This window comes from Apis florea, unplaced genomic scaffold (genome assembly GCF_048593485.1).
Source record: "Apis florea isolate Af1SG1 unplaced genomic scaffold, ASM4859348v1 contig_2495_pilon, whole genome shotgun sequence".
NCBI lineage: Eukaryota > Metazoa > Arthropoda > Insecta > Hymenoptera > Apidae > Apis > Apis florea.
In genome coordinates, this window is record NW_028256595.1 from 167,999 (window position 1) to 194,942 (window position 26,944).

At 46.3% G+C, this 26,944-nt stretch overlaps 1 protein-coding gene and 1 long non-coding RNA gene across 2 annotated transcripts; one reads left to right on the forward strand and one right to left on the reverse strand.

Annotated features, from left to right (window-relative positions):
- Positions 1-2,071: 2,071 nt before the first annotated feature.
- Positions 2,072-23,202, reverse strand: LOC147657818 (uncharacterized). The gene is made up of 2 exons (XR_015291727.1): positions 22,777-23,202; positions 2,072-3,238 (listed from the first exon to the last, which is right to left on the reverse strand). It is a non-coding gene; the product is annotated as an uncharacterized LOC147657818 (long non-coding RNA).
- Slip1 (SLo interacting protein 1) lies at positions 3,130-26,731 on the forward strand. Its single transcript, XM_012490964.3, has 7 exons — positions 3,130-3,266; positions 22,872-23,204; positions 23,500-23,670; positions 23,990-24,088; positions 24,189-24,224; positions 24,349-25,839; positions 25,911-26,731. The coding sequence occupies exons 1-7, from the start codon at positions 3,246-3,248 to the stop codon at positions 26,304-26,306; spliced, it is 2,547 nt and encodes an 848-aa protein (XP_012346418.2). The 5' UTR covers positions 3,130-3,245; the 3' UTR covers positions 26,307-26,731.
- Positions 26,732-26,944: the final 213 nt, after the last annotated feature.

Genomic DNA, 26,944 nt, shown 5'->3' on the forward strand with positions numbered 1-26,944 from the left:
TAGATCTAGTATATTATTTTTTTATAATATATACAGTTTCATTCTTTTTTTTCGGTGATTATTTCTTAATTTTCATTTTCAATAACGTGAGGAATAAAGTTTACGAGAATACACGTTATATTTTGTATCTTTTTTGCATCTTTTGTTGTGAAATGATACAATGTAAAGAGTAATTCGCCGAGGTTCAGTGACGATCTATTATAAATCAAAGCTGTAAATAACATTATCAAAAAGCGACAGAGGTAAATGCGTCGCGACGCATGTCTCATTTAATGTATTCGGCCGACGTAATTATTAAAGACAGTATGATTTTAAACCGGCTTGGAAAAAAAAGAGCGGTGATCCCATCCGGACAAACACCTCGTTAATTTATTCTCCTGGCCCGACATCCATTGAGATGGCAGGTATGTGTATGAATCATCCCTCGTGTGTATATACTACATTCTACAAACATGCTCATACATTCGCTCTTTTGCACGTTCTGAATTCCCGCCGATGAACACTGATTCTTCCTCTCCTTCTTCTCTCACAATCTCTTTCCCCTTTACACATTTGTGTACGACTTCAATGGAAAACGATACGTTTCTCAGATTTTAAATAAAATGTTTGAATTATTAATATTTTCGATGCTATTATATCGTGCCTTTGTTTATCAATCAATTTAATTATTAATTTATCAAATAATCAAATAAATGCAATCTTATCGATCCTTTTCGAAAAAGGAAAAAGAAGAAAAAAGAGATCGTAATTCAGATCGTAATTCGTACACTTTTCGTCAAAGAAAAGATATATAATTTCGTTGCACAGTTTGTGCGATCGAATTTTGAAAAAAAAAAAAAAAAAAGAAAACTCACTTTATTTTATTTTTACGAATCGAAAAAGTGCTCTTTGTCTTTGAAATATGTAAATGATTTAAATTGCGTGATCGGATAGCGATCAAAAGAATGAAAATAAAAGAGACGAACGGAAAGTGTGAAAGACGCAAAGGAAAAAGAAAAAAAAGTGAAGAAGAAAGGATGAAAAGAAAAAGGAAAAATGTTTGGCAGATCACAGACCGTCTAATTAAAAAGCTCGCCGTCACGCAGAATCTTTTTTCTTTAATTTCAGCTAGGGCAGATAGCGGTAAAATCTCAGGAAACTAATATCTTTCTCTTTTCTTTACTCCTGCTTTAATTATGTATTCTCGTACACATATCCGTGAACGTTCGTTCGTGATTGTTCGATAATGAATCGAGGATATCCTCTTTCGAAACATTGGTGTTCTTCTTTGCAAGAATTAAGATGGAAGAAAACGAATGAATATATATGTATATCTATATACATGTCTTGTATAAAATAATAGGAAGATATAAATCTTTCGATAATCACACGATAATAAATATCGTGATATTTGCGTGATCTATCTACGCAATTTGTTTGGTATGATTATTTTTTCAAATTTCTTTTTTTTTTTTTTGTTTTTAGAAAATAGTTTTTCTTATTGTGCGTCTTATATGCGTGCTATTATATTTATTTTATTCGATCGATACGAATCGAAATAATTGATTATCCGTTCAACGCATTATTTTTAGAAAAGCATATCGAGCCTCTCATAAAAAAAGACCCTACTCCGTAGAAGACAAAGTTTAAAGAACCTTCAAGAACTGGCCAATTAAATTGCGATTCGCAAATTAACTTTGGTAATTATGAGTGGGCTTCTAGAGAGCAGTGCGGTGAGGAAGGGTTGGAGAGTTGGGATTACAAACGAGACGGCGGGCTTGGCAACTTTTCAGTCGCTTTTTATACAACTTTTCTTGTTAAGATCGTGATTATGAATTTTTCTATTTGATCACCCTTCACAAGCACTTATGACGTATTATTTATTTTCACGATTGATCGCGTTTATGTGCAAAACTATGCGCAAATTTGCGATTAATTAAAGTGCGACAAAATCGTGCGAGAAATGTGGGAAAAAAAGGATTAAAATTATAAAATATATATTTTCAACGTTTAATCGTATGATAAATAAATAAATTGATAAAAGTTATTTAGATATATAAAGAAATATATATAGGTGAAAAGAAAAGAGATCTATATTTACATACGTATATTTGAAAATGCATGAAATGTACGTATACGGATAGAAACGTATCATTATACAAAATGTGAATCAAACAATAGGTTGTAAGAGAATGTATCACTTGTGTTATCGCATTGCAAGCGTTGCAACCGGTAGTTTTGGATAATCAGCATTTGTAATGTAACTCTCTTTTAGTTTTGTGTCATTCGATCGTCTCCACGAATCGAGGCATCTCGTTCCATTCCATTCCATTCCGTTCCGTTCAATCCCGTCGCGTCTGTTTCTCTTGAAACCATTTCTCTCCTTTCCTCTCAGCTCCATTTCGTTACGCTCTGTTCCACACCACTCTACTCCACTCCTCTCCTCTGCAAGCCGCTCAACTCCCTCTAACAGTTGCAACCAGTGTGACTATGGTTTCCGACGGTCGGTCGCTCATCCTTTTGCCTGTCTCGATCTAACGCGATGAAAACTATTCTTTCTCTCTCTTACGCTTTCTTCATCCCTTCTCCGTCGCGATAATATAGCTCGATCTCGTTCTGTCGCACACGCGAGACACACCTCCCACTCGTAGCGCGCGACTGGCGTTGTGTTCAGTCGACGTCGAGCCGGCACGCGTGTTGGCTGAATATTTTTCTCGCGTGTTCCCGGGGTTGCGCCGTTTACCTTCTTTCACCTCGCCTCGCCTTGCCTTGCCTTGCCTTGCCTCGTCGTGCCGCGTCTCGTCTCGTCTCGCTTTACCTCTCCTCGCCTCTCTTCCTTTTTTTTTTCTCGCGTCCAGTTGTGAGTTCCGGAGAGTCTCTTTGTCAACGAGTAAATGCGAAAGTTGCGTTCGAAACGAGTAACCGCTCTGTTCGCTTTTGTGCCGTGAAACCGCAATGAGGCGTGCAGCAACGATGCTGGATCATTGGAGTGAGGACGATCTAACCGCCTCGTGTCGTGTGTGACCGCCAAGTCTTCGTCGTTTCGAACAAGTGGAAAGAAATGTCGAGTGGAAGGTTTGCCAGCGTAATTGCTTTCGTTCGATATCCTTCGCTTCTTTCTTCGAGTTTCTCGTACCACAGTAACACGCGATTGAAACTAAACACGTTTTAATTAATCTTAACTTCGACGTTAATATCTGCCATCAGTTTTTCATCGTAAAACATAATCAACTCGTGTTTCACCATCAGCTCCGGTCCTCTGAAACATGGATTTCGTAATTTTAAAGGTAAATAATTTTCTTTGATTCTTATTCTTTACGTCTTAATGCGTTCAATTTCAAAAGTCATGGCCATTCCATTTTATACATAATACGATTTAAAATGTTGCACTTCGTCTGAGAACAATTGTATATATAAGTACAAGTAGTATCTCTGAAATTATTATACATAAATTTTACAAAGAATATCGTTCAAAATAAGAAATAATCAAAATATTCGGAATTGTTGGATGCAAAAATTTTTCACCGAATCAAGCAACAACAATCATAAATTTTCACAAGTAAATGTGATTTGCTATGAATAAGATAATAGAAATTACGAGTTTGAAAGTCTATTAACCTTTGCGTTTAATTTTTAATTAGAATGATTTCCATGATTTGTCATCAATTATGAGAATTAATCTTTATTAATCTTTGTTAAATCTTATTCGATTATTTTTTCTGAAGTAAATTGGCACGTGGAAGATGAATATTTTTTCTTATATATATATATATATATACATATATACATACATGTAAGAGCGTGATGCAGAAAAATATAGATTCATAAACGAATTTATATGAAATTTTATATATCTAAAGAATAATTGCTTTTTTAAGAAAAATTTATAAAATTAACATTCTATTTTCTTTAACAACTTTGTTATTTGTAAGTTATGATCAATTGTAAATCCTTGGACAAAATTGGAAGAGATATTTGAATTTCTTAACACATTCGCGTTAGATAAATACGACGAACGGAATACGACGATAAGAAAGAAATTTCTACGAAACCTAATGGCCCGAAATATGCGTTTATCCGTTGGTCGGTTATCGAAAAAACTGGCCCTGTTGTACTACACATTTGTACATGTTTCGTTTAATTTTAGCATTCACGATGCGATCTAGGGGATGGCGTATTTCTTCTCTTCTTTCTTTTGGATCCTTTGGATCTTTCGTTTCCTTTCTGTTACGCAGAATATCGAATGATCCAAGTTAGAAGCATTTCGTTACGACAAAAATTGTCTTTAATTCGAAAATATACAGAAAATCATTCAAAGGCAAATATTAGCGAGAAATGACCGGTGATAAACGATGTTGATAAAAGAAATAAGAAATTGTTTCTTGTGCGATAGATAATAAAAAATAGAACAAAAGATTTGAACGCGATTGAATTAAATGAATTATACGCGAATGATTATGCGTGAATTTCATCAGAATAGAATATAAGTTACAAATTAATACGCAATTATGTTCGCGTCGAAGTGACAAAGAGGATCCGTTTAAATCGGTAAGCGTGAAATAACGATTGGGGAATGATTTCGCAGTGTCACAAAAAGTGTCATTGTGCATTTTCGACACGAATCGATGAAAAGATGAAAGTTGTCGGATTGAAGTGAACGTTAAGCGTTAAGATAAAAACGTTTAATAAGAAGTTGAAATGTTCGAGGAAACGAGGAATAAGACGCGCGGAGTGCATTTGTTTCTCTGGCACGGGACACGATACGATATAAATTTTTTTCTAGACATAACGAGTCTTTTATTCTTTGATCAATGATGAAGTATTGATAACATCGCTACCACTTTACGTGTCGTTAAACACGCGTCGCCTTTACTCGACAAAGCAGGAACTTAAGTTGCACTCTCCGAACTTTGTAACGTATCTATACGTATACATAGATTTAATTAGCGAAGGAAACCTGCGTGTCGCGCTTTAATATCGGAGCTTAATTTAAATGCATATCGTGCGACATGATGCAACACGCTTCTCTCTGCTTTGCTTGGTCGGAAGAGTGGATGGATTATTATCATAGACGAAAATAGCCTTTCTGATGGATGGCGTAAAAGGGAAAAAAGGACGTTGTTTTTTTCTTTCGATATCTCGAGATATTTATAAATTTCACTTAACCTTTCTCGACATAATCAAAAATGAAAAATGGATGAAACGCGATCCTCCTAATTTAATTTAAAAGTTAAATAAGATGAATATACGTTTTTTTCCCTTTTTTTTCCAATTTTGAAAGAATTTTGTTTCTTTCTTTCGTCGATTCGAACGTATTTGCGAACGTATTCGATTGATATTCAAAGCACGATTTATATTCTCTTTACTTTAGATCATCTCATACGGTTCATACGAAGCAATTACGAGAGTTTATTTGCTCGGGGTTTTCAAGATAAAGTAATCGGTGTTTGGTGGAGAGAAGAATAGAGGAATCACGTTTACGAGAGAACGTAGATCTCGCGGTAAAATGGTGTCACGATACTCGTAAGATTTCCAATTTAATTTGTTAGTTTTGTAACGATGCGATTGGATGGACGAAACGTATAAAATATTCGTTATAATGAATCGAAGAGAAGAGGAGAAGATGAAATCGCAAAAATTACTCGATAACTGGGAACTCGGTTGAAAATATTAAAATTTTTTTTTTTTTTTTTTTCCTTCGAACACTTCTCGTACTCGAGATAATTGCCATTTGCGCCAATAAAGTCGGAATCTCGCCAGTTTCTCGTACCTGCTGTACCTACTTCTCTTGCTCGTCACCGTTGTTTTCCCCCTTTTCCCTTTCTTCACCCTACCGTCGAACCCCCCACTCTGTTCTCACTTCTTGCTTTCGTTCGTACCTTCGTTCGTTCGTTCGTTCGTTACATGTTCGCTTGGTATGCACATTTCATGTGCGTTCCTAGGCCTTTTCTTTTCGATCGCTTTTTCTCCCCTTCCTCTTTTTCTTTTACCATCCGTGCGACATATCGTTCGATCTTATCTAACCACAACGAGAAATTTTACGATTATCGGTTAACGACCTTCTTCTCTTTCCCTTTAGCTGGCTGCTAGAAATATTAAAAATAAAATTACAAAAGGATTTCTTTAATTCTCTGTAATCGAGGACACGAATGTGGATGTACTACATAGTATTGCATAGTATATAAATACGTAGCATATTTATTGATCATATTTAATTTCAATTATCGATAAAAATATTTAAATGAAAAACAGCGTGTCTGGTGGCGTTGTATCGAGGATTCGTATCGAAAAGAGATAAAATAGAGGGCGCAGCGAAATCCATGAAATCATTGCCGTTGATCGCGTATTCGCCTTTTTCATTTTACACAGCTTTTTCGTAATACCTACTGTTTACAACGCGACATAGAAACATAGTCGTTACTCGATAAATTGATACGGAAATACAGTTTGATCGCACGTGTATTTTTATCGATCGATAAATCGAACACTCGTACGATGGGTTTTGGCACCGTAATAACACCGTTACCACCATATAAGTTCGTCGGGACGTTTTAATTAAACGATCGCCAATAACAGCGACAATACCATTGTCACCATCAAAACTGACCGTAGTTCTCAACCACGATTATTAATCGCGTTAATTTTACAAATCGTCGATAAGTATTCTCCCGTTAAAAAAATCTTGCCTAACACGTTCCGACTCTCTCTCTCTCTCTCTCTCTCTCTCTCTCTCTCTCTCTCTCTCTCTGCCCGTCTGTTTGGTGTGTGTGTGTGTGTGTGTGTGTGTGTGTGTGCGCGTGTGTGTGTGTGTGTGTGTGTGTGTGTGTGGTATCGATCGACGAAGAGAAAAGAGAAAGTCGAGATGGAAAGGGATGGAAACAAATTGGGTTTTTACGTTCGACAAAACTTTGTCAACAACGAAAGGATATGTCTTTATCCCAAATCGTTTCGTTACCGAGAACACAGCGGTAGCGTGTCGATTTTCGTTTTGCTTCTCGGATTACGCGGACACTCCCCCCCGAAAAGTGGACTTGGCGTTGCAGCTGGCAAAACTGAAACGGAAAGAGTGAAAAGTGACGAGAGTGGAACGATATCAGCATCGGGGAAATACATAAAAGGGAAACTTTTCAACCGAAAGAACGTATCGTGTGACCGTAAATGTGTACGCGCCCGCGCGCGTCTACACGTCTACAGTGCGTGTATACGTGTATATATATATACACGTATATTAAAGTCTGCCTGGTGGTCGCTATTTTCTCGCATCTCGTATTTCATCCACTCTCCACCGCATCGTGCACAACTTTTCTTACCAAGCATCGTGTTTTCCAATTCCCAAAGATCAATGCGCGTGAACCCGTTCCGTGAACGAACAATGCAAGATATCCATCGCGCGCTAATGTTTTCACACCGTGTTCGCACCTCACCATCGCTTTCCTTTCTATCGCTATCGCACCCCCCCCCCATTTTTCCCTTCCCTTTACCGTTATACCGAATTAATCGATGATACACAATCGGATATTTCGTGGCAAAATTTTTTTTATCCTTTCAATCAACTCGTTCAATTGTCAGCTTTTATGAACTGCGAACGAGAAGGAGACAGGTAAAATGAAAATACACGATGCGATTAATTATAAAGTTTGAAACAATGCTTACGCACACACGCGTATACCCGTAACTCTTGCTTTGCTTTGTGGGAAGGCAAACTTCTCGTTCGGATTCAATTCGAATCGATCACTTTTCTCGAGTTTCTCGAGTTTCTGGTCGGTCGGTCATCGTTAAGCGGTTATCGATCTTGGGAGAAATCGTGTTCGCTGTTTATCGAAAGTGGGTTCGTCGTGGCCGGAGCTCGTTAGCGTGCTAAAACTCGTTCGGTAGCGTGATAATAATGCGTGTCGAGCAGCGTAAAGAAAAAAAAGATGGTGGATGGAACAAAAGAAAAGAGGGGGGGCGGGGGGAAAGCGAAGCGAGAAGGGAGGAGAATTTGGAGGACGTACGTAGGAGTTTCGAATGGATTTCGAATCGATTTAACGATCGTTTTAACGTCGTTCCGTGAGAAAATCAAGAAACGAATACAAAAATCGGGGTTGAAAGTTGCAAAAATTTCTTTCTCTCGAATTCGTTAATTTTTTTTTTTTCCCCTTCTTCTTCTTCTTCCTCCTCCTCCTCCTCCTCCTCCTCCTTTTCCGCGTGTGATCCGTGGAACGAAATAGGTCGCGAGGGAGAGAGAGAGGGAGGGAGAAGAAGGGTGGTGGAGAGAGAGGGAGACAACAAACGTTGTAAGTGGTAGAATGGAATCGTTTGCGCGCGCAGATGCATTTATCGTCTTTATTACGAGCGTCGGGAATCACGAGTAGGTAGGCGGTTATTCAGTAACTATATTCGACCACGAAATCATTAAATAAAGTGGGCTTAACGAATGCACAAGTGTATAATCGTTGCGCCTCCCGCGCTACATTTGCACGCGTTTCCTCGTTTATTTCCCTCACACCATCGAATCCCGCCAAATTAATTTCGTCGAGCATCTCTACCTTCCATTATCGCGCACATTCCCACGGAACTGGAGGACACGCGAACGAACAAGAGAAACTGCGGGAAGCTATTCCCCAGAGCCATTTTCAGTTCTCGATCATATATATATATACATCCTCGCCCAGCTCGACCAGTTCTTTCGCCCTTCTTTCTTTCTTTCTTCTTTCGAATTCGGCGAAAATGTGTGTATCTGTCTGTAAAGTTGTCGTCAAAATGTCAAATATGCGACAACATTGCATTAATTCTCTTGATAAAAATCTAGACGTAGGTAGGATAGGATGCGTGGAAAGCTGTCGCCCTCGATGAATATTCAGAGGCGTGGTGCATCGTCCTTTCGAATATTCAGTGGGCGCTTCCTCGCTCCTCGCCTAGATATTTCGTGTAGAATACGGTGCACGTATATCATCCAATTTTTTGACCAATGTTTAACGCTCGCATCCCAGCTCTAATTGGGCCCGAAGATGCAATATCGTAATGCATCGTTTCGTTCTAGTTTTCTCCTTTTTACAAATAGGCGAGAAAGAAAAAAAGGAACGAAACGAAACGAGGGATACGCGCGGGGTCTTGGTTGAAACGCGTCAGAGATTATTAGAAAATTTCGGTAGGTATAGTATAGTAGGAACGCGCGAAAGGAAGCCGCGCCACGATTCGTTCGATGCGTATCGACGTTTCGAATAACGCCGTTTCAAACTTGGAAAGTGCTTACTCGGCCTTACCTGGAGGATATATAATTAATTTGCTTACTACATATATATATATATATATAGTCATGGTTTACGAGTTACTTTCTGTAATTTCTCGACGCCAATAATACTCGTGTAACGAGTTTCCAAGCGAGGCGCACGTTTTCAATGAAACAACGTATGAAACAACGCGCAGTTTTCGATCATCAGTGAGCCAAGAAGTGAATCAATTAGGAAGCGACGATTCAATTTATCCTACTTCTCAACCTTGGTAGCGAGAGAAGGCGAGAGATGGTGAGAGATACACGCGAAAAGCTGGGTACGTGGGTGTACATGTATGTATATATACACACATATATATATATATACATATACATACATATATACTCGTGAGAAGTACACGAGGCTCGAGTAGAGCAGAGAGGCTATGGTAACTGGCCGCTGGTTGACGTTGAATGCGGTGCATTCATCGAGGGAGAGGGAAGGTTCCGCGGAGATGAGCGGAGAAAAAAAAAACGGGAAGATAGCATCGCCGTTTGAAACGGTTTAAAAAGGAAGCGAGAACCGACACATCGTTTTCCGGCCCTTCTTCCACGCGAGATCGTGTTCGATATCTTTGATGCTCCCGGTATAATAAATCATAATCCGAAATAATTCGAATTTCTTCTCGACTTCGTTTCCACGCCCTCCCTTCACCTCTCCACCCGTAACCCGCAATACCGATTATCGATCGATTATCGTCACGCGCACAATAATAGGCAATTAGGGATAAATGGAAACGGTGGTGTTGGATTCGGTTTGCTCGTGTCGACGATGCGTCGTCGACGCGTGTGGACGGGGGGAGGGGGGAGAGGCAAAAAAAAAAAGGGAAGGGAAAAAAATCCGCATCGAATAAAACACGTGAGAATGATCAGAGTTTTGCGGTTTGAGGGGGAGAGACGAAGAGGGGGGGAAAACAAGGGGAGAGTGAAATTGGGCGAACGGAGGACACGGAGGAAGGAGGGGAGGCTTGGTTCGAATTAAACGAATAGCAGGTCGACGCGTTGTGCCAGACGTTCGATCGGGTAATTCGCTGGCTGTCGATCAAACGATGATGCATCGCTGCTCCCATCGGTAGCTGGCGCATCGATCGATGGCGTTACACGCCGTCCTTTCTTCCTTTTCCGTCCATTCGATTCCAACCATCCGACGGATGTAAGAAGAACGGAATGTCGTCGAACGCGTCGCTATATTTCGAACCGATGACCGAGCGCGTGTACGTGCGTGCGTGTGCGCGAACGTTTATCGCGCGTTCGACATTCAAAAATCGCGATATCCCGCGCAATTATTCAGCATTATTCTCGCTTCGAATCGTTCGTTTTTTATCGATCGATCTCGATCTTTGGATTATCGTGCCAAATCGGCTCGCTCTTTCCCGCTTTTCAAATTTTCGCCCGGATGATTAGCTTTCGATCTTCTCGAGCGAAAACAGATGCGTGAAAACAAACAACAAATTTCCTTCCACAAATTGCTTTGTAATTACCTCGTATATACACGTAGATGCGCGCATATATCGATCCCCCGTCCATTCTCTCCGCTATACCGTACGATAGAGAACGAAAATATTCGTTCGATCTATCCTTCTATTTCTCCTTCTATTTTCGACAGAGGATCGCTTTATACTCGAATTTATATTCCTTATATTTTTCTCTTCCAATCGTACCTGCGCGCGATCGCAGTCGAGAGTGCTCTCTTTTGCTTCGTTCGATTCGACTCGAAGGATCGAATCGAAGGAGTGGAATACGGGAAGGAAGAGCGTGCGCTTTCTTTGCACGCGTTTCTCGGCGAAGGTGGAAAATACGCGAAAGAGCATCGAGGTCGTTGTATTCCCCGTAGAAAGGAGGGTGGGGTCTTTTCGCAATGTCGAACAATCGCGACGCCCTTACTTTCCAACGTGACCGGGACAACGCGCGAACATTTCTTTCCCGCGAGCGAAAGAAGGAAGAATTCAAGAAAGGAAAGGAAAAATGGATCCCCTGCGTTTCATCCGCGTTTCAAAACGACGAGGGAGAAGGAGGAGGAGGATACGAGTTTCGAATCTCGGTCAAGTTTTCTTTCTTTTTTTTTTTCACCTCGCTCTCGCCTCGAAAAAATTCGTTTCGATTCGATCGCGAATGAGAAAAGAAACGCGCTCGAAAGAGAGAGAGAGAAAGCGTGTATCCACACTCGATATACACAGAGAGAAAGGGAAGATGGATAGAAAGAGATAGAAAGTGGAACGTATTCCGACGATGGTTGCCTCCATTGTCCATCGTAAGCGAAAGAATCAGGGCCTCTCTTTTTTCGTTGGTTCGTTCATTCGTATTCGTTTCTCGTCGCTTCTTTCTCCCATCCCGATTTCGCGTTCCCTTTGCTCTCGTATCCGCCTCTCTCTCTCTTTCTCTCGAGCCTTTCTCGTTCATTTTTTTCCCTTTTTTTTTTTTTTTTTCTTCATTTATCTCCAGTTTGTTCGACGTTGTCAAGACCGGTGACACAAGCCAAGACCGACGCCAAGACCAACGGCAACGCCGTCCCCTAAACACGGATGACTCGATCTCCCGTTCTCATTTCCATTCCCCGGCATTTCTCTCGCTGACCCGTTCGATATTTTTCTTCCGCCTTGGAGCTACGACTCTGGAGAAGGAAAGACGCGAGCAGTTTTCGATTACTGTTGGCAACGCTACTGGTGGCAACACCGCGACACGCACGCAACCGTGCTCATCGCTAGGCGATGACCGACCCACTCGCGATCACGGAGGGGAACGCGAATGGGATGGATTCTCTCGAAACGCGTGCCTTCCGATATATGGGTTACTACCGCGAGCACAATCATCCCCGAAAGCTTCCACGCTGATTTGCGTTCCCGATATTACTTCGCCTCTCGAGCCTCCCCGCCTTCCACCTCCCTTCCTTTTTCATCATCTCCAAGGATCGAATACACTGGATCGATTCCCCTGCATTTTCGTGAAACAAGGAAAGAAATTTGATCGCCTTTCTTCCGCGCGAATATCTCGTCAACGTTTCCTTCCCTCCCGATAAATAAATTTTTTTCGCATCGTTTGTTGAAAAAATACATGGGAAAATACACGGGACGAGCAAAAACGAGCGCGATAAAAAGAGGAAAAGGAACGTTAAATCGCGCGTTCGAGGTGTACGCGCGTGTTTATCGGAATTCCATTTACGCGTTTGCGGCGGAACAGTCGGCAATGTCGTTCGAACACGCTGCGTGGCGAGGAGTGGGGCGGACGAGAAGGAACGGAATCGTGGAGGGGGAATGCAATCGAGCGCGAGTTTGGTCGCGTATTAAAAGCTAATTTTTCCCCGGCTCGGTGCCGTTTTCGGTTAGATTTATTTTCCACCGTGAATTCTGGATTCTTGTCCAGCATCGGCGATACGTATTGTTCGCTCGATACGGATCCGCGTCTGTCTATTGACGTTGTCGTTTGTCGAACGCTTTCTCTCTTTCCCCTACTTCGCGTCTTCTTTTTCCTTTCTCTCCCTCCCTCCTCCCTCCCTCTCTCTCTCTGTTTTACGACATTACGTCCTTTCCTCCTCTCCCCTCTTCACAACGGCGAGCCGGTGTCGCCGTTCGTCGTCTATTATTTCTCTTTTTCCCCCTCCCGACTCCCCACACTCCCGTTGTAACGCGGCACACCGAGCGCATCTTTATTAGAATTTTATTGGATCGCCGCGACCGCTTTCATTAAGCTGGATGTAGCTAATTGAGTCGAGGCTTTACTTCCGTTACTCCCTTTTTCTCAGTGTCCCGCGAGCCAACTGCGGGCCGACATAGGTCGATACGAATCTCGTTGCGGCGCATCGTTTCGCCGGGAACGTCGTTTCTGCCACCGTCGCGCCGTCGTCGTCGCCGTCGCCGTTTCGATTCCATCTATTTCCTTCTTATCCCGTCGCCGCAACGACAGGCCTCTCGCCTCTTTTCTTTTTCCTCTCTTTTTCCTCCCCTCCTTCCTTCCTTCTCCCACGTCCGCGTTTAACCTTGGGAAAAGGCGAACGCGTCGGATGACTGGCGCGTTGCCACTTTTTTCCCTTTTATCGAGATTCAACCAATTAAAGTTCGTTGTCGCGCAGTAGATGGAACGATCGATTCGAAAAGAGATGGATGCAAGCGTAAAAACGGTTCTCGACTCGATTCGAGTGCACGGTGCAACGAGTGTACCGAGCGATGCGCTTGCACTCGAGTTGTTGAAACTCTTCTATCTCGCGAAAGATGATAGAAGCGTTGATAGGTAGCGGAGGAAAAGGGCCGATGTCTCTCTCGGTTAAGATCTTCGTACACGAATCTAACGATTTCCTTGAAAATCGATCGGCAAATATTGGCTCGGCTGTTATCGCTCTCGCCAGGGATGCTTTCGACGAGGGGGCAATTTCTTCGAAATTGCGAATCGCGTCGTGAAGGATGTAAGTAAGTAAGTAAGTAAGTAAGTAAGTACGTATCTATCTCGATCCTTGACAGAGAGAGAGAGAGAGAGAGAGAGAGAGATTCGATCTTTTTTTCTTTATTCTCTTTTTCGTTTTTCCATTCCGAAACGTGGTGGTTTGTTCGGATGATGGATAGGGGGGGAGAAAGGAAAAAAGTTGAAAGAAAGCGGCGAAGAAGATCGTGGCGGTGAACGCGGATAAAACCGATCGTAAATTATTCCGCGCGTTTAGGGGGTTAAGCGACTCGCGTCCCTTTCAGCCACTACCAGTCTTTCGTTCCTTTCGTTTTTTTCGACGGGGAGAGGCCATCCTTCTCCAACCGTTCCACACCAAACGCGAGTCGAAGGAATGAACGGAGGGTAGAAATCCGAGGATCGCGCTCGTCGCCACCATCGTCGCTATCCTTTTTCCCCTACCTCCTCCTCCTCCTCCTCCTCTTCTTCGCGTCGATTTTGATCCTTTTTACACTCGTATTTATATTTGAGAAGAACGTAATTATATCGTACGTGTAGAATGTAATTAATAATTTAACCAATGCGAATTATACGTATATAATTATAAAACGTAGGATGGCGATTATACGCGTTAAAATAACGCGCTTTTTTCCACCTCTCCCTCCCTCCCTCCCTCCCTTCCTTTCTCTCTTCCTCTTTTCTTTTCCTCTCGCTCGTAAACCGTCGCGTTTCTATCCTTTTCCCTCGAGCAATTAGATCCCTCCCAGGAGGGGGAGGGGAGCTCCTTTTTCAGCGCGCGCACAGAGAAGTCCAGAGAAGTCCAGCGGAGGCAAAAGTCGCGATAAACGTCCACGAGAGCGTCGCCCGTCGGCCCTTCATTTATGGTTCGAGACCTCGAGAAGTGGCACCTCGTTCCTTACCCAACCATCCATCCATCCTTCCTTCTCGTTCCTCTCGCGAAACGAGCGGTCAGGGAAATGGGATGGAAAATGGGAAGGAGAAGTTTGGCGGGCGGGGAAAGGGAGAAGGATGCGAAGCCACTCTCGGCGCTCGATGGCCGCGTGAAAGCTTTCGCAGACGGGAACGGGGGGAAAGGGAGGAGGCCAACCGATCCCTCCCTCCCTCTTCTCTCACGCATCATCCGCGTGTCGTCCCATCGTCTCGCGATAATCGAACACACCACCGCGACACTCGCAGCAGCCACCGAACCGAATCGACAATTTTTTCCGCTTCCACCGCCGTTTTCTCTCGAAGATGAAGAAACAAGTCGGCGAGCGAGCGAGCGAGCCAGTCGGGGACACGCTCTCTCTTTCTCTCTGCCTGTCTGTTTGGTGTGTGTGTGTGTGTGTGTGTGTGTGTGTGTGTGTGTGTGTGTGTGTGTGTGTGTGTGTGTGTGTGTGTGTGTGTGTGTAAGTGACCGAGAGAGCGAGAGAGTAAATGTGAGAGAGAGAGAGAGAGAGAGAGAGGTGGTGGTGGAGGATTTATTCGTTGGGAGGAGGAGAGGAGAGAGAGTGTAGGGTGAATGTCGTCGTCGTGATACGCGGTGGCCACCGTTTCATTCAATCGGGCGATCCAATCTCTATCCCAATCTCGATTCGGGAATCCAAGTCCCTGAAACTCGCTTTACGATCCCTATCCCCTCCCTCTTTTTCATCCTTCTCGCGATCCGACTTTTTCCTCCTCCTTTTCTTCTTCTTCTTCTTCTTCCTGCTCCTCGACTTGACGTCTCGTCTCACGGCGGAGATTTTTCACGTTTTTCGAAATCTTCGTCGCCGGGATCGTCACTTTTTGGGGAGGGGCCGCGTCTGGGTTTCGGGTAAAATTGCGGGGAAAATACCTGGTTGATTCGCATACCCTCGACGAACGGGGAAGAAAAAGAAGAAGAAGGAGGGGAAGGGATAAATAGACGGGGGGGTTGGCGGGGATAACGGATTTCTGAGAAACGGCGCGTTCGTTAATCGCGGCAATGCGGCGGCGGCATTAATTGCTCGCGAAGAATCGTTGTTCGACCCGATCGATCGAATCCTCTCTGCTATCTCGACGGAGTGGAGGGGGCGAGGAATTGGCGAATTTGCGAGAAGGTGAAGGGGAGGGGAGGGGAGATTGGGCGAATCTTACGGGAAGACTCGCTCGCCGCAGACTCTCTCGAATGTGTGCCGGCCGATTGAAAGAGTTGGCTCGAGTGGTTTCGCGCGTACACCTTGAAACGTGTACGCGGTCGCCCCTGGCTCTCCACCGTGATGACGGTTTAGATCCCCGGAGCGTGATAATATTGTGTGTCGAAGCCAGTATTTGCCGAGGGGGTAACCTCGCCTCGGCCACGAATCCGAACAAACTCGCCTCCTCCTTCCTCCTTTCGTAGCCAACTCGTCGTAGTCTACGTCGTGTCTACGTCGTCGTCGTTTCTCGTCGTCCAAAGAAATCCCTTTTCATCTCTCGTTCCTACTCCCTCCCTCTTTTCGAGATCCGTGCACGTCCCGCGTCGTCGTCCCGCGCGCGAGAAAAATCTTTCCCGCGAGATCGATTGTTCTTCGAAATGGATCGACTCGACTCCATTTCCCCCGAATATTTTTTTTAAGGGGAATGCATCATCGATCGATCCTCCGCACCAGCGAGAACGCACGGGCGGTTTTTCATCGCGCGTAGGCAAACAGTTGCTTTGTTTTTTCCGCTCATTAGCGAGGCCAAGAAGGGAAGTTTTTCATCCCGACCAAGAAGGGTTTAATCTCAAGATTCCACATAGCGAAGCGATACGTCCGCTTACGTATGGGAGCAAAGCCCTCGATACCCGTGCACCACAATACCGCAACCGCGTAATGAACCACGCGAGGTATTCGAGTCGCGAGAACCGGTAATTGCGAGCCTGGATGGGGTGAGTGGGAGGGAAAAGCGTTTGTTATATCGGTCGCCGTTGTACGGTCTCTCGTTCTCCGCTTTTCTGGGGGGGGGATCGAATCGTTTTTCCGCCCGAGAGAGAAGGGAAAGCGGCGCTGATCGGGGATGTAAGTGTAATTAACGAATCGACGAGAATCGTGGGAACAAAAGTCGGACGCGCGATCATCGAAATCTGGGGGAGGGGAGGTGGACGAAAGAAGAAGGAGGACGCGACGAAAGCTCCGCCCGCCGCTGGAAATTCTCGCATGGGCGAACATTCCAGCTGGGAACGCTCGAATTTCTGCTCGTCGACGTCGTTTACGTGTCGACGATTACCTTCCGCGTTCGCTCGATCGAGGAATCCTCCGTGGAGCGTGAAAACCGAGGGATTACCGGTTACCGTGGCGGAACGAGTTAACCGGATATCGCTTGCCTCTCCACTCGTCGTTAAACTCGTCGATAACTTTGGCCGTGAGTGAATCTCGGAATAGGAAGGGAAAAAAAAAAAAAAAATGGTTTGGATCGATCGATCGATCGATCGATGCTTCGACGATTTCGCTGCGAATAAAAGGACGACGAGTAACGCAAGGGCGGGATGCACGCTCGATAGGAAAACTTTGACCAGGAGACGAGAAGATTCGCAGACGCAAAGGGAAGGAGGAATAACGTAGAGAGAGAGAGAGAGAGACGAGTTCGATTAATTCGCAATCTTGCCGCGACGACACGGTAGTATCCTTGATCCATGACCCTTCCGAATCTTCCCTTTCTTCCAGTTCCACTTCATCCAATACGACAACTTTCCTCCCACGAGAAAATGATCGAAAAGTTGGTTTCCCCCTCCGTCTTACGAAACTCTTTATCGAGAGACGACGACTATTTTCCTACCAACTTTTCTACCAACTCTCTCTCTCTCTCTCTCTCTCTGCATTCGTATTCTCGATAAAATTTTATTCGCGTTAACCCTTTCGACTTCTCCGCCACTCCCGTTCAACGAGCCGCCGCATCATCAAAAATGTGCACGGCGCTCGAGAAAGATCGCCAGCAACCGCGTTTACGCCTCGCAATTCGAGTTTGCTTTGACGGTGTTTATTGAAAAAAAAAAAAAAAAAAAAAAATTGACGATAAAAATAAAATATCGATTTCCAGTGAAAGATACTCGATAACTTCGATCGCTCGTCATATCGTACAATACGCGCTATCTTATGCGGAGCGGCTATAATCGCCCCTAGTACCTCAGTGACATCTCGCGCAGAGCGACTATAGTCGCCCATAGCGCATCAATGGCATTTTAAGTGAGCGACTAAAATCGGCCGTAAATGCCCCAATGGCATTTTGTGCAGAGCGACGACTATAGTCGGCCGTAGCACATCAGTGACATCTTGCGCAGAGCGACTATACTTGCCCGTAAGTGTCACATCTTGTGCAGAGCAATTATAGTCGCCTTAGTGGCATCTTAGTCGGGCGTAGTAGCGAAAGAATTGACGAGGCGCGCGTAGTGGGGATCGTAGGAGATCGAAAAAAAGGAAAGAAGCGACGATCTACGTCCGATCGAGTCGACGCTCTTTCGACGGCGGATACTACGCGAACTAAACGCGACGATCGCGAGGCCGTCCGTCTCCCGTTACTTGGCGACAACGATTACGGCCGGAATATGATAGGTAAGATAACGGGTGTTGGATTCTCGAAAAGGAAAAGAGCGGCGGGTAACGATCGGCGGTGCGCGACGGAGGAGGGGGGAGAGCACGACGATTGGATAGATTTTCGAAAGGCGGGAACAATGGTGGTTGGAGCGAGCGAAATTGGATCGCGTCTGGATGCTCGCCCGATAAAAAGCGAATCGTTTTCATCGCTGGTGGACGGTCGGAAGCAGAAACAGCAACGGGAGGGGGAGAGGGAGAAGAGGTTTGGCATTTGCAAAAAGGAGAAAAAAAAAAGACGAGACTCGATTTCGTCGAACGATCCTTTTTTCTCCTCCCCCTTCCCCTCTTCTTCCCCGCCGACGCTTTCGATTCGATCGCGAGTTTCCCGTTCGATCGAAATCCGCGATTCGAAGGAAGAGTAGAAGAAAAAGAGTAGTCGGACGAAACCGATTGGACGAGTTGGAAAACTCGTTTCCTTCCTTCGCTCGATATCTTTTTCTTCCGGCCCCGGGACAATGGCGGGAAAAATTGAATTTCGCCCGCCCCACCCCGCGCGGATGAGCGGATGAGAAACAAATTGGCCGAGAATCCGTGAGGGGGAGTAGAGGGGGAGGGGGCGAAGGTGACCGAGCGGAGGAAAAATAAAAGGAGCGTGAAGGGGAAATGGGGAGGGGGAGAGGAAAGGGATCGGTTGCCGCAGGGGATGGTTAAAGAATGGGTCGTCCGTCCCCCTCTCTCTGTCTCTCTCTCTCTCTCGGTTGGTCTTCTCGGTAAACGAGAATGTTTACGCCAAGTGGCGCTAACAACGGCTATTATTAAGGAAAATCTTGCTCTCCTCTCTTCTCTTCTCTTCTCTTCTCTTCTTTTCTTTCGAAAAAAGAAAAAGACTCGGTCGTCCGCGCGACGCACGCCCACCACCTCTCTCCTTTCTTCACCTGGATGGACGCATTTCGCCGACACTTTTCTCTTCCTTCCCCACTCCCCACTCTTTCTTCTCCTCATCATTCGTGGTCGATTCGAAATTGCCGCGCGAATTCTCATGGAGGAGATAATAACGAGAGAGAGAGAGAGAATGATCCCAATTCGATGTTAAGGATCCGGCGTCAAGTGAGTTAAGGAAGAGCAACGCAGGAGAGGGAGAGGGAGAGAGTCTGGATGGAAACCGCGTGTATCGCGGTAACGAGCGGAGGGAGGGAGGTGCGCTCCAGACAGAATAAATTAATCGAGAACGAAGCGCTGGCAGAGGTCCAGTTAGCCGCGTTTCCATGGGAGTTTCCTCCCCCTCTTCCCCCGTCCCTCGAGAACGAACGGGGGACACGCGTTCTCCGAAACCCCCGTGGTTCCTTGGACGAGCGAGCGTCGAAACCCCTGTACGACCTCCCCTCCGAGAGGGAAGCGTGTGGATCACGGATGGCCGAGCGGAAAAGCAATGTTATCCGCTTCGCGAGGCCGCGACTCGACCGAGCGAGAATCGCGTGATCCGATCGTATCCGTTCGATTACGAGCGAGATGGGAAGGGAAAGGGATGCTCCTCCTCGCCCTATTTTTCCACCCCTCGAAGCTTGTGGCCGAGGATTTTCCACTGCCTGGATCGCGTCGCTCGCCACCCTCGTCCGAACACGGCTGGAGGATCGACGGAAGGGGAGGGGAATTATTGAAACGAGTCGGATTGAAATTTCTCGAATTTTTCATCGAGAGGAGGAATGGGTGAGAGAGCGTCGTTTATCCTCCCCCCCCCCCTTCGAAAAATCCTTTTTCCTTCCTGACGAAGGATAAATAAATAAATAAATAAATAAAGGGGATAGAATTTTTTCGCGCAATTTTGCCGGCGGGGCGGGAAAAAAGAGTAAAAACGAGTAGGAAGGAAGGAAGGAAAGAAGAAGAAGCACTTGACCGCGACGGTGAGTCGCGGTGGGAAAGGCGGGGAGGCGAATAAGCGACCCGGGATATCTACGCTTTTTTTTCCCTTCCTTCCTTCCTTCCTTCCTTCCTTACTTGCCGAGCGAGAAGGGAAAAAAAAAGTGGGAGGGGAAATCGAATCGCGCGTTGTAGTACGCGCGAACCTGTGCCTTCTTCGTCGGCAAGGGGACCGAGAGCGAGGGGGGGAGGGGGAAGGGGGGAGGAGAATGGGAGGGAGGAGGGAAAGGAAGAGGAAGAGCGGAAGCGAGGCTTTTCCCGTTAATCCGTGGCTAGAGTGGAGCTGGCGTTGCGTATAGACGAGCGCGAGATTCGCCGACGTTTTCACGTTTCTCGGCCCATGCGAGATACGCGGCTCGCCTTCCCCCCCCTCCCCCGCTATTCGTTTTCAATTTTCCTCTTCCTCTGCCCGTGGTTATTTTCGTCTTCCCTCCCTCGCTCCTTCTCTATCCTTCCCCCCCCTCCCCTCCCCTCCCCCACCGCCGTCCCCCGATGGTTGGGATATCGGTGGCGGGATCATCGACGATGTTTCTCCTCGTCGAAGGATCGATCGTAAAAATTCGACGTTCCTTTCCGTCGCTCGTATACGCCGTAAAAACGTGAGGAAACGCGACAAAGACAGAGAGAAAGAGGGAGAGAGCGAGAACAATCGATCTAGGATAGTTTTTTCTCGATTGGCTCGCGTTTGGTGGTAAACGATTTCGATGAGTGGAGAACAATTTGATGGATTGGTGAATTTTTTAATTGGAAACGCGATATCGATCGTTCCAGCGTAAAAAAAAAAAAAAAAAAAAAGCAACGTTATCATCGTTAATTTCTCTTCTCGCTCGAGCTCTTCCCGATTTCCCGTATGCGCGCAATTTCGAGCGAGGAGCAGCCTTCGCCGAGGAAACGTCTCGATTCGTTCCGCTCGTGAACGGATGCGGCGACGGCGACGACGACGACGACAACGTTGTCGGTTCAACGGACGACGATGTTTCAAGGAGAAGGGGGGGGGGGGGAAGAGAAAGATCGTACCGTTTTCGTATCGCACGCTTCTCGAATCGATCCATTTGCATTTTCATATTCGAGGAAAATATTTGTGCGCGCTTCCCTTCTCCTCTCTCCTTTGCTCCCTTCATCGACGATTTGCTTTACGAGCGGTCGTGTCGAATGCGCGAAAATATCCCGTTCTTTCTCCTTCGCGAAAGTTTTCAAAGTTTCGTTCCACAGGGATCAACGATCGAATTCCTTCCTTCCTTCTTTCCTTGTTCCTTCCTCCTCGACGGTATTCGTCCGAGATGTCGAGGAACCGAGGGAGGGAAGGTTCAAATTTACGATTACTATTAATACTTTGAAAGATTCGGGGCGCGTGCCGCGACGCGACGCGACGAGACGCGACCGGGATGGGATGGGACGAGACCGAGTGAAATCGGAGAAGCGGGGTTTTTCTTCGAGAAAACGTTATCCAAGCATCGGGATAATATTGTAATCGCGGCGAATTGTCGGCGATCGTAACGCTCTTGGTCGTGGTGGTGGTCGTCGACGTGGTCGATGTTCAAAGACCGAGCACTTCAGACTTCCGTGTTTACGGAACGCGAGCGACAGCTCGACGGCTCCCTTTTTTCTTCCTTGTACGCGATTCCTTCTCCGCCGCACTTCCCTCACCGCCTCTCGCGCTCACAATTCGCGCTTTGCCGACAGAAATGCCAGCTCGTTCGCCTCTTCCCTCTCGCCTTCGTTCTCGCCCTCGCCTTCCCCTCCTCCTCTTATCCCCTTACCTTTGCCCTCTCCCTTACCTTCCCCCATCCCCTTTTCTCTCCTCTCCGTTTTCTCCTTACCGCTCTTAACCACCACCACCACCACCACCACCACGATCACTACCACCACTACCACCAACACCATCACCCGGCCGATTCCAACTATTTTTTTTCCTTTTCCCGCGTCAACATCGCGATCCTCGTTTCCGGGACCGTGTTCCCCGCGACGCGAGAAATACACGATTTGTTACGGATCGACCGCGATCCGAAGAATTGATCAACCTGTGACCGAAACGATGAAAGTGAAAAAGAACTGTGGAAACGATTGGACGGGACGCAGACGCGATCCTCGTCGCGGAATGAAAAGGGGGAAGGGCAGAGGGAGGAGGAGAGAGGAGAGGGAGAGGTGAAGGCGAGCGAGCGTTCTTCGTAAAACGGTGGAAAGCATCCTTCGACCGTGACTAATGGAACGAAAAGATGGAGCGATTGTCGAGAGAGAGAACTAACCAGCGAACCAAACTATCGATCGGAAAAATTACAAAGAGACTTCTGGTTTCTTCGCTTCCTTTTTTTTTTCTTCTTTTTTCCTTGCGCCCCTTTCTTTTTTCCCTGCCGATTGATCGGTCGATTGAAAAGAACCAAGTCGGTGACGCGAGAAAACGAGATCCGTTTTATCCACGATGATATATATATATATATATATAACAATAGACGATGGCAAGATACGGTTGGTAAATTACTCGAAATGGGATCGAGTCCTAGTGGGACGAACCTAGGAGGCGCGACGAGCTTTTTCCATTTGAAGAAAAAAGTAACGATTAACGCATCGAGTGTTATCTCATCTTCGCCTCGTTTCCTAACCGCGTTTGAACGTCTCTCGAACTAGGAGCTCGTTCCTTCCACTCTTTGTTTCTCTTTGCGTTTTCCCTCCAATTGACCTAGTCGCGTTTATTATTGATACATATTTCCAAGCCGATTATTAAAAGAAAGGACTCGAATTTACCTCGAGATATCTACTTGGAATCGTTGAACGCGTAATCCATCCGCTCTCCTTTCTCTTTGACTTGATATGTGACTTATGATTTCGCTTGTTCGCAGGTAAATGGTCAAGACGTGTCGAATTCGAGCCACGAGGATGCGGTACGTTGTTTTCAATCGGCCCAAGAGCCGATCATCGTGGAAGTGTTACGACGTCAGCCGCAACAACAACAACAACAGCAGCATTACCACGGTCACCGAACGCATTGTGCTCAAGAGGAGAAAGAGTCGGAGAGACGAGAGCACGGAACGAGCAGCAACGCTTGGCCGAATCTCGTCTCGACCGCAGTGCAGACCGATTGGGCCGGGCTTATCGAGACCGAGGAAGAGGTCGTGGACGAGCAACCGAACGACAGTTTCGAAGATTTCCTCGCGCACGACATCGACTTTGAGGTAAGTAAGGAAAGATGATGGTAGGGGGCGCGCCACTACACGATCGCTCTTCCATCATCCGCCACACGAGTTCGGCGCAGTGTTCGCGCATCAACCGAAACTTGAAAAAGTTTATTGGTTAAAAAATTTCCAAAAATCAAATTCTCCTTGAATAATGAACACGTTACTATCATCGTACGATTATTATCTTATCTCGAACGACAAATTATCGAGGTAAATTTCGTTCGTAAACTTCGATTATCAAATTTTGCCCATCGACTGACTCGATTAACCGAGTTAACGGTCCCGATTACAGGAGGTCACGTTGCGGAAGACGGGCAGCGCCGAGAAGCTGGGGCTCACCGTCTGTTACAGTTCCGGTTCCGGGAGCGAGGACGCCGACACCGAGGTTTACATCTCGGAAATAGTTCCTGAAAGTTTGGCGGCGCGCGACGGCCGATTGCGGGAAGGCGATCAAATCCTCAGGGTAAACCCCCACTGTCCGACCCCCACGAATCCGAGTAGAAACCGAGTTCATTCGATTACCAACCGCCTTCTCTAATTCCAACCTGTGCGCCACCCTTCTAATCCCGTTAAAGGGGATCGTAATCGGCGGAACAAAGACTCGGCCGAAATCGGATCGAGGAACGAACGGATTTCCCCTTCCTCCCCCCTCTCTCTCTCTCTCTCTCTCTCTCTCCTTCATTGGGAGAAATATATATCGGGCGAGGGAGAAAAAATTTCCCCGTTTCGAAGAGATTTATTTATTAGAATGGAAACTATCGAACACTCGTTTGTTATCGTAGGTGAACGGGAAAGACGTGGCGAACAAGGAACAAACGGAAAATCTTTTCGCCGAAACGAAGAACGCGGTGACCATTCTGGTGAGCCGATGCCTGTATCAGGTAAAAATCTCGCTCTTACCCCTCCTCCCTCTCGAACGTTCCAATCCCCGCAATCTTTTTCGAACCAACACCGATTTGATCCGAATCCCCTCTGTTCCAGGACGACGATTACGAGGAGAGGCGCGCGTACCGTCGGGTAAGTGGGACGACGATATCGATACACCCTCCTCGAACGATTTTACCATTTTTACCATTTTTGCCATTTTTGCCATTTTTGCCATTTTTACCATTTTTACCATTTTTACCATTTTATTTTTCAGGTCTCGCCGTTGCTCTCCCCGGACCACATACCCTCCTATCAGAACAGTTTGATCGAGCAACTGATCCGGCAACAGCAACAGCAGACGGAGGAGCGGGCCAAAGACAGGGACGAGGAGGAGGGGTCTACGTTGAGGCCCCCCGTCCCTGGTCACACCCCCTCGTCCACGTGTTCCTCCCAGACCTCGCAAAAGGGAGGCAGGAACGGCGCGTCGCCGGCGCGAGCCGTCGCGGATCACGAGCGCGGCAAACAGGGCTGGGTGCAAGAGGCGATCATCAAGGATTGCTCGAAGAAGATGGAGGGACTGTGCGTGCGCGGGCAATCGCAGACGGCGGGTTCTGGGCCGGAGGGTGGGGGAGGGGGAGGAGGGAGCGGCGAGGGAGGGGGAGGGACGACCCCCTCCTCCTCCTCCTCCTCCGCCTCGGTCAGGCTGGCGGAGGCGTACTCGAATCACGTGTGGAGCGAAACGGAGCACATATACGAGACGATACCGGAGTCGGATAGCGAGCCGATCTACTCGTCCCCGTACGAGCACCACCGCCATCACTGGCATCATTCTTCTAATCACAATCATCACGGGTCGGGCGGCGGGTCAGCCACGGGTCAAACCACAACCGTCTCCACGACCGTTGGGTCGAGCACCGTGGTCCAATACTCGCAAAGCAGTCAGGGGAATCAAACGTCGGGCGGTAGTAGATGGTATTGCTCGTCGAAGAGCAATAGCTCGGGCGAGGAGAAGGACAGCTCGAGCGCTTACAACACCGGCGAATCGTGCAACAGTAATCCGCTCACGTTGGAGTTGCAACGCGGGGAGAAAGATCATCACAAGAGCACGCTGGTTCTTTGCCCTCCCAGAGTGTCCACGATTCACCATCATCAGCAGCAACACCAACAACAACAGCAGCAGCAACAACAGCAGAGATTCGGGTGCACGTGTTCCGCATTCACCAACAAACAGATTAACAGAAATTATTCGAACAAGAGAGTATCGAGCTCGCAATATTACAAGGATCGGGGAACGGATTCGACGAGCGCGAGTAATCTGCCCGCCGACACCATGTACACCAATATCGCCAATCTTCAACAAACGATGCTTTTGCAGCAACAATTGTTCAAACAGGCGCTTGATCGAAGAAACTCGACGATCGGTGGTTCGAGGGAGAGCAGTAGTGGCATGACCGCGGTCGCCGCCGTTCCAACCAGCACCGCGAAAAAGTCGAGATCCCACGGTAACTTTCAAGCGCCTAACTTGACGCGATACCAATTTGTCGGCAGCCAACAGGTGTGCACCTCGTCGAACTCGTGGATACCCCCGGAAGACAAAGGAGGGAACGAGGTGCAAATGGAATGGAAAGTGAAAAGGCGAGCGGACGGAACGAGGTACATCGCGAGACGACCGGTTAGAAATCGTATTCTGAGAAACAGAGCGATCAAGATATCCGAGGAACGGGCCGGTCACAGCACGGAGGACGACACTATGTCGGAAGTGAAGGTGGTTGTTCGAATTCCATCGGCATTTCCACACCTTTTCACACGTTTTCTCATTTCTTCCTCGTGTTTCAGGTCGGCAGATACTGGACCAAAGAAGAACGTAAAAGACAATTGGAACGTGCTCGAGAACGTAAGCAGAGGCAGCAAGAGTTTCAATTGCTGCAGCAACAGCAGCAGCAGCAGCAGCAACAACAACAACAGCAGCAGCAGCAGCAGCAACAACAGCAGCAACTTCAGCAAAGCAATGAGTTATTGACATCCGAGCATGGAGAACACGAAAAGCTCGCGAAAAAACCGCTCAATATTCTCGAGCTTAGTCACAAAAAAATGGCTCGTAAGAAAAACACTTTGGACGATTTTACCACGGTTCAAGAGATGTTGGTCCACGGGAACAGGGTTGGTGGAACGGGAGGTCCTGGAGGAACCGGAGGCAAATTGATGGGCCTTCTTTCGGTAACGACCGTTTGAATCGCACCCGTCGCCACTTCTTCGTGCTTCCTTTCATCCACCGTTTCACCCTCAATTCTGATCTCGTTGCTGTTCCTCCACTTTTTTCCACCGTTTGTCTTATCCTTTCGACGATCTTACGATTATTTTGCATGACACGCAACTCACGTGAACTACGTGAAATTAGGAATATGATCGTTTCACGAATTTCTATTCTATATTTGTTTCGACGATTTCGGCGATTTTTCGTTCGTTTCGATCGTGAAAATTAATAAACGAATCGCATCGTATCGTTGAATATCGGTAAACGCCAACACGGTTGTACATACTTCTTTATAACGATATAACGATATAAATGTATGTAGATTATTTTACACGAGTTAAAACTTGTATGGACTTGAAGAAAATTAATAGAATAAAAACGCTTTTGTAGATATGTACAATAACGATCGATTATGTAACGAATAAGACGCGGATAAAAATGGCAAATCAGGATTCTGTGCCCCACAAGGAAAGACGGAAGGATATTCGCATTGTTTCCTAGTAATAATGTACAATTTTTTTTTAAATTCTAAAGTTTTCTTTTTTTTCTTTTTTTTTTTTTTTTTTTTTTTTTGAGAACAACTCGTGATATCGAGTTGTCGTGCGAGCAATGTGAA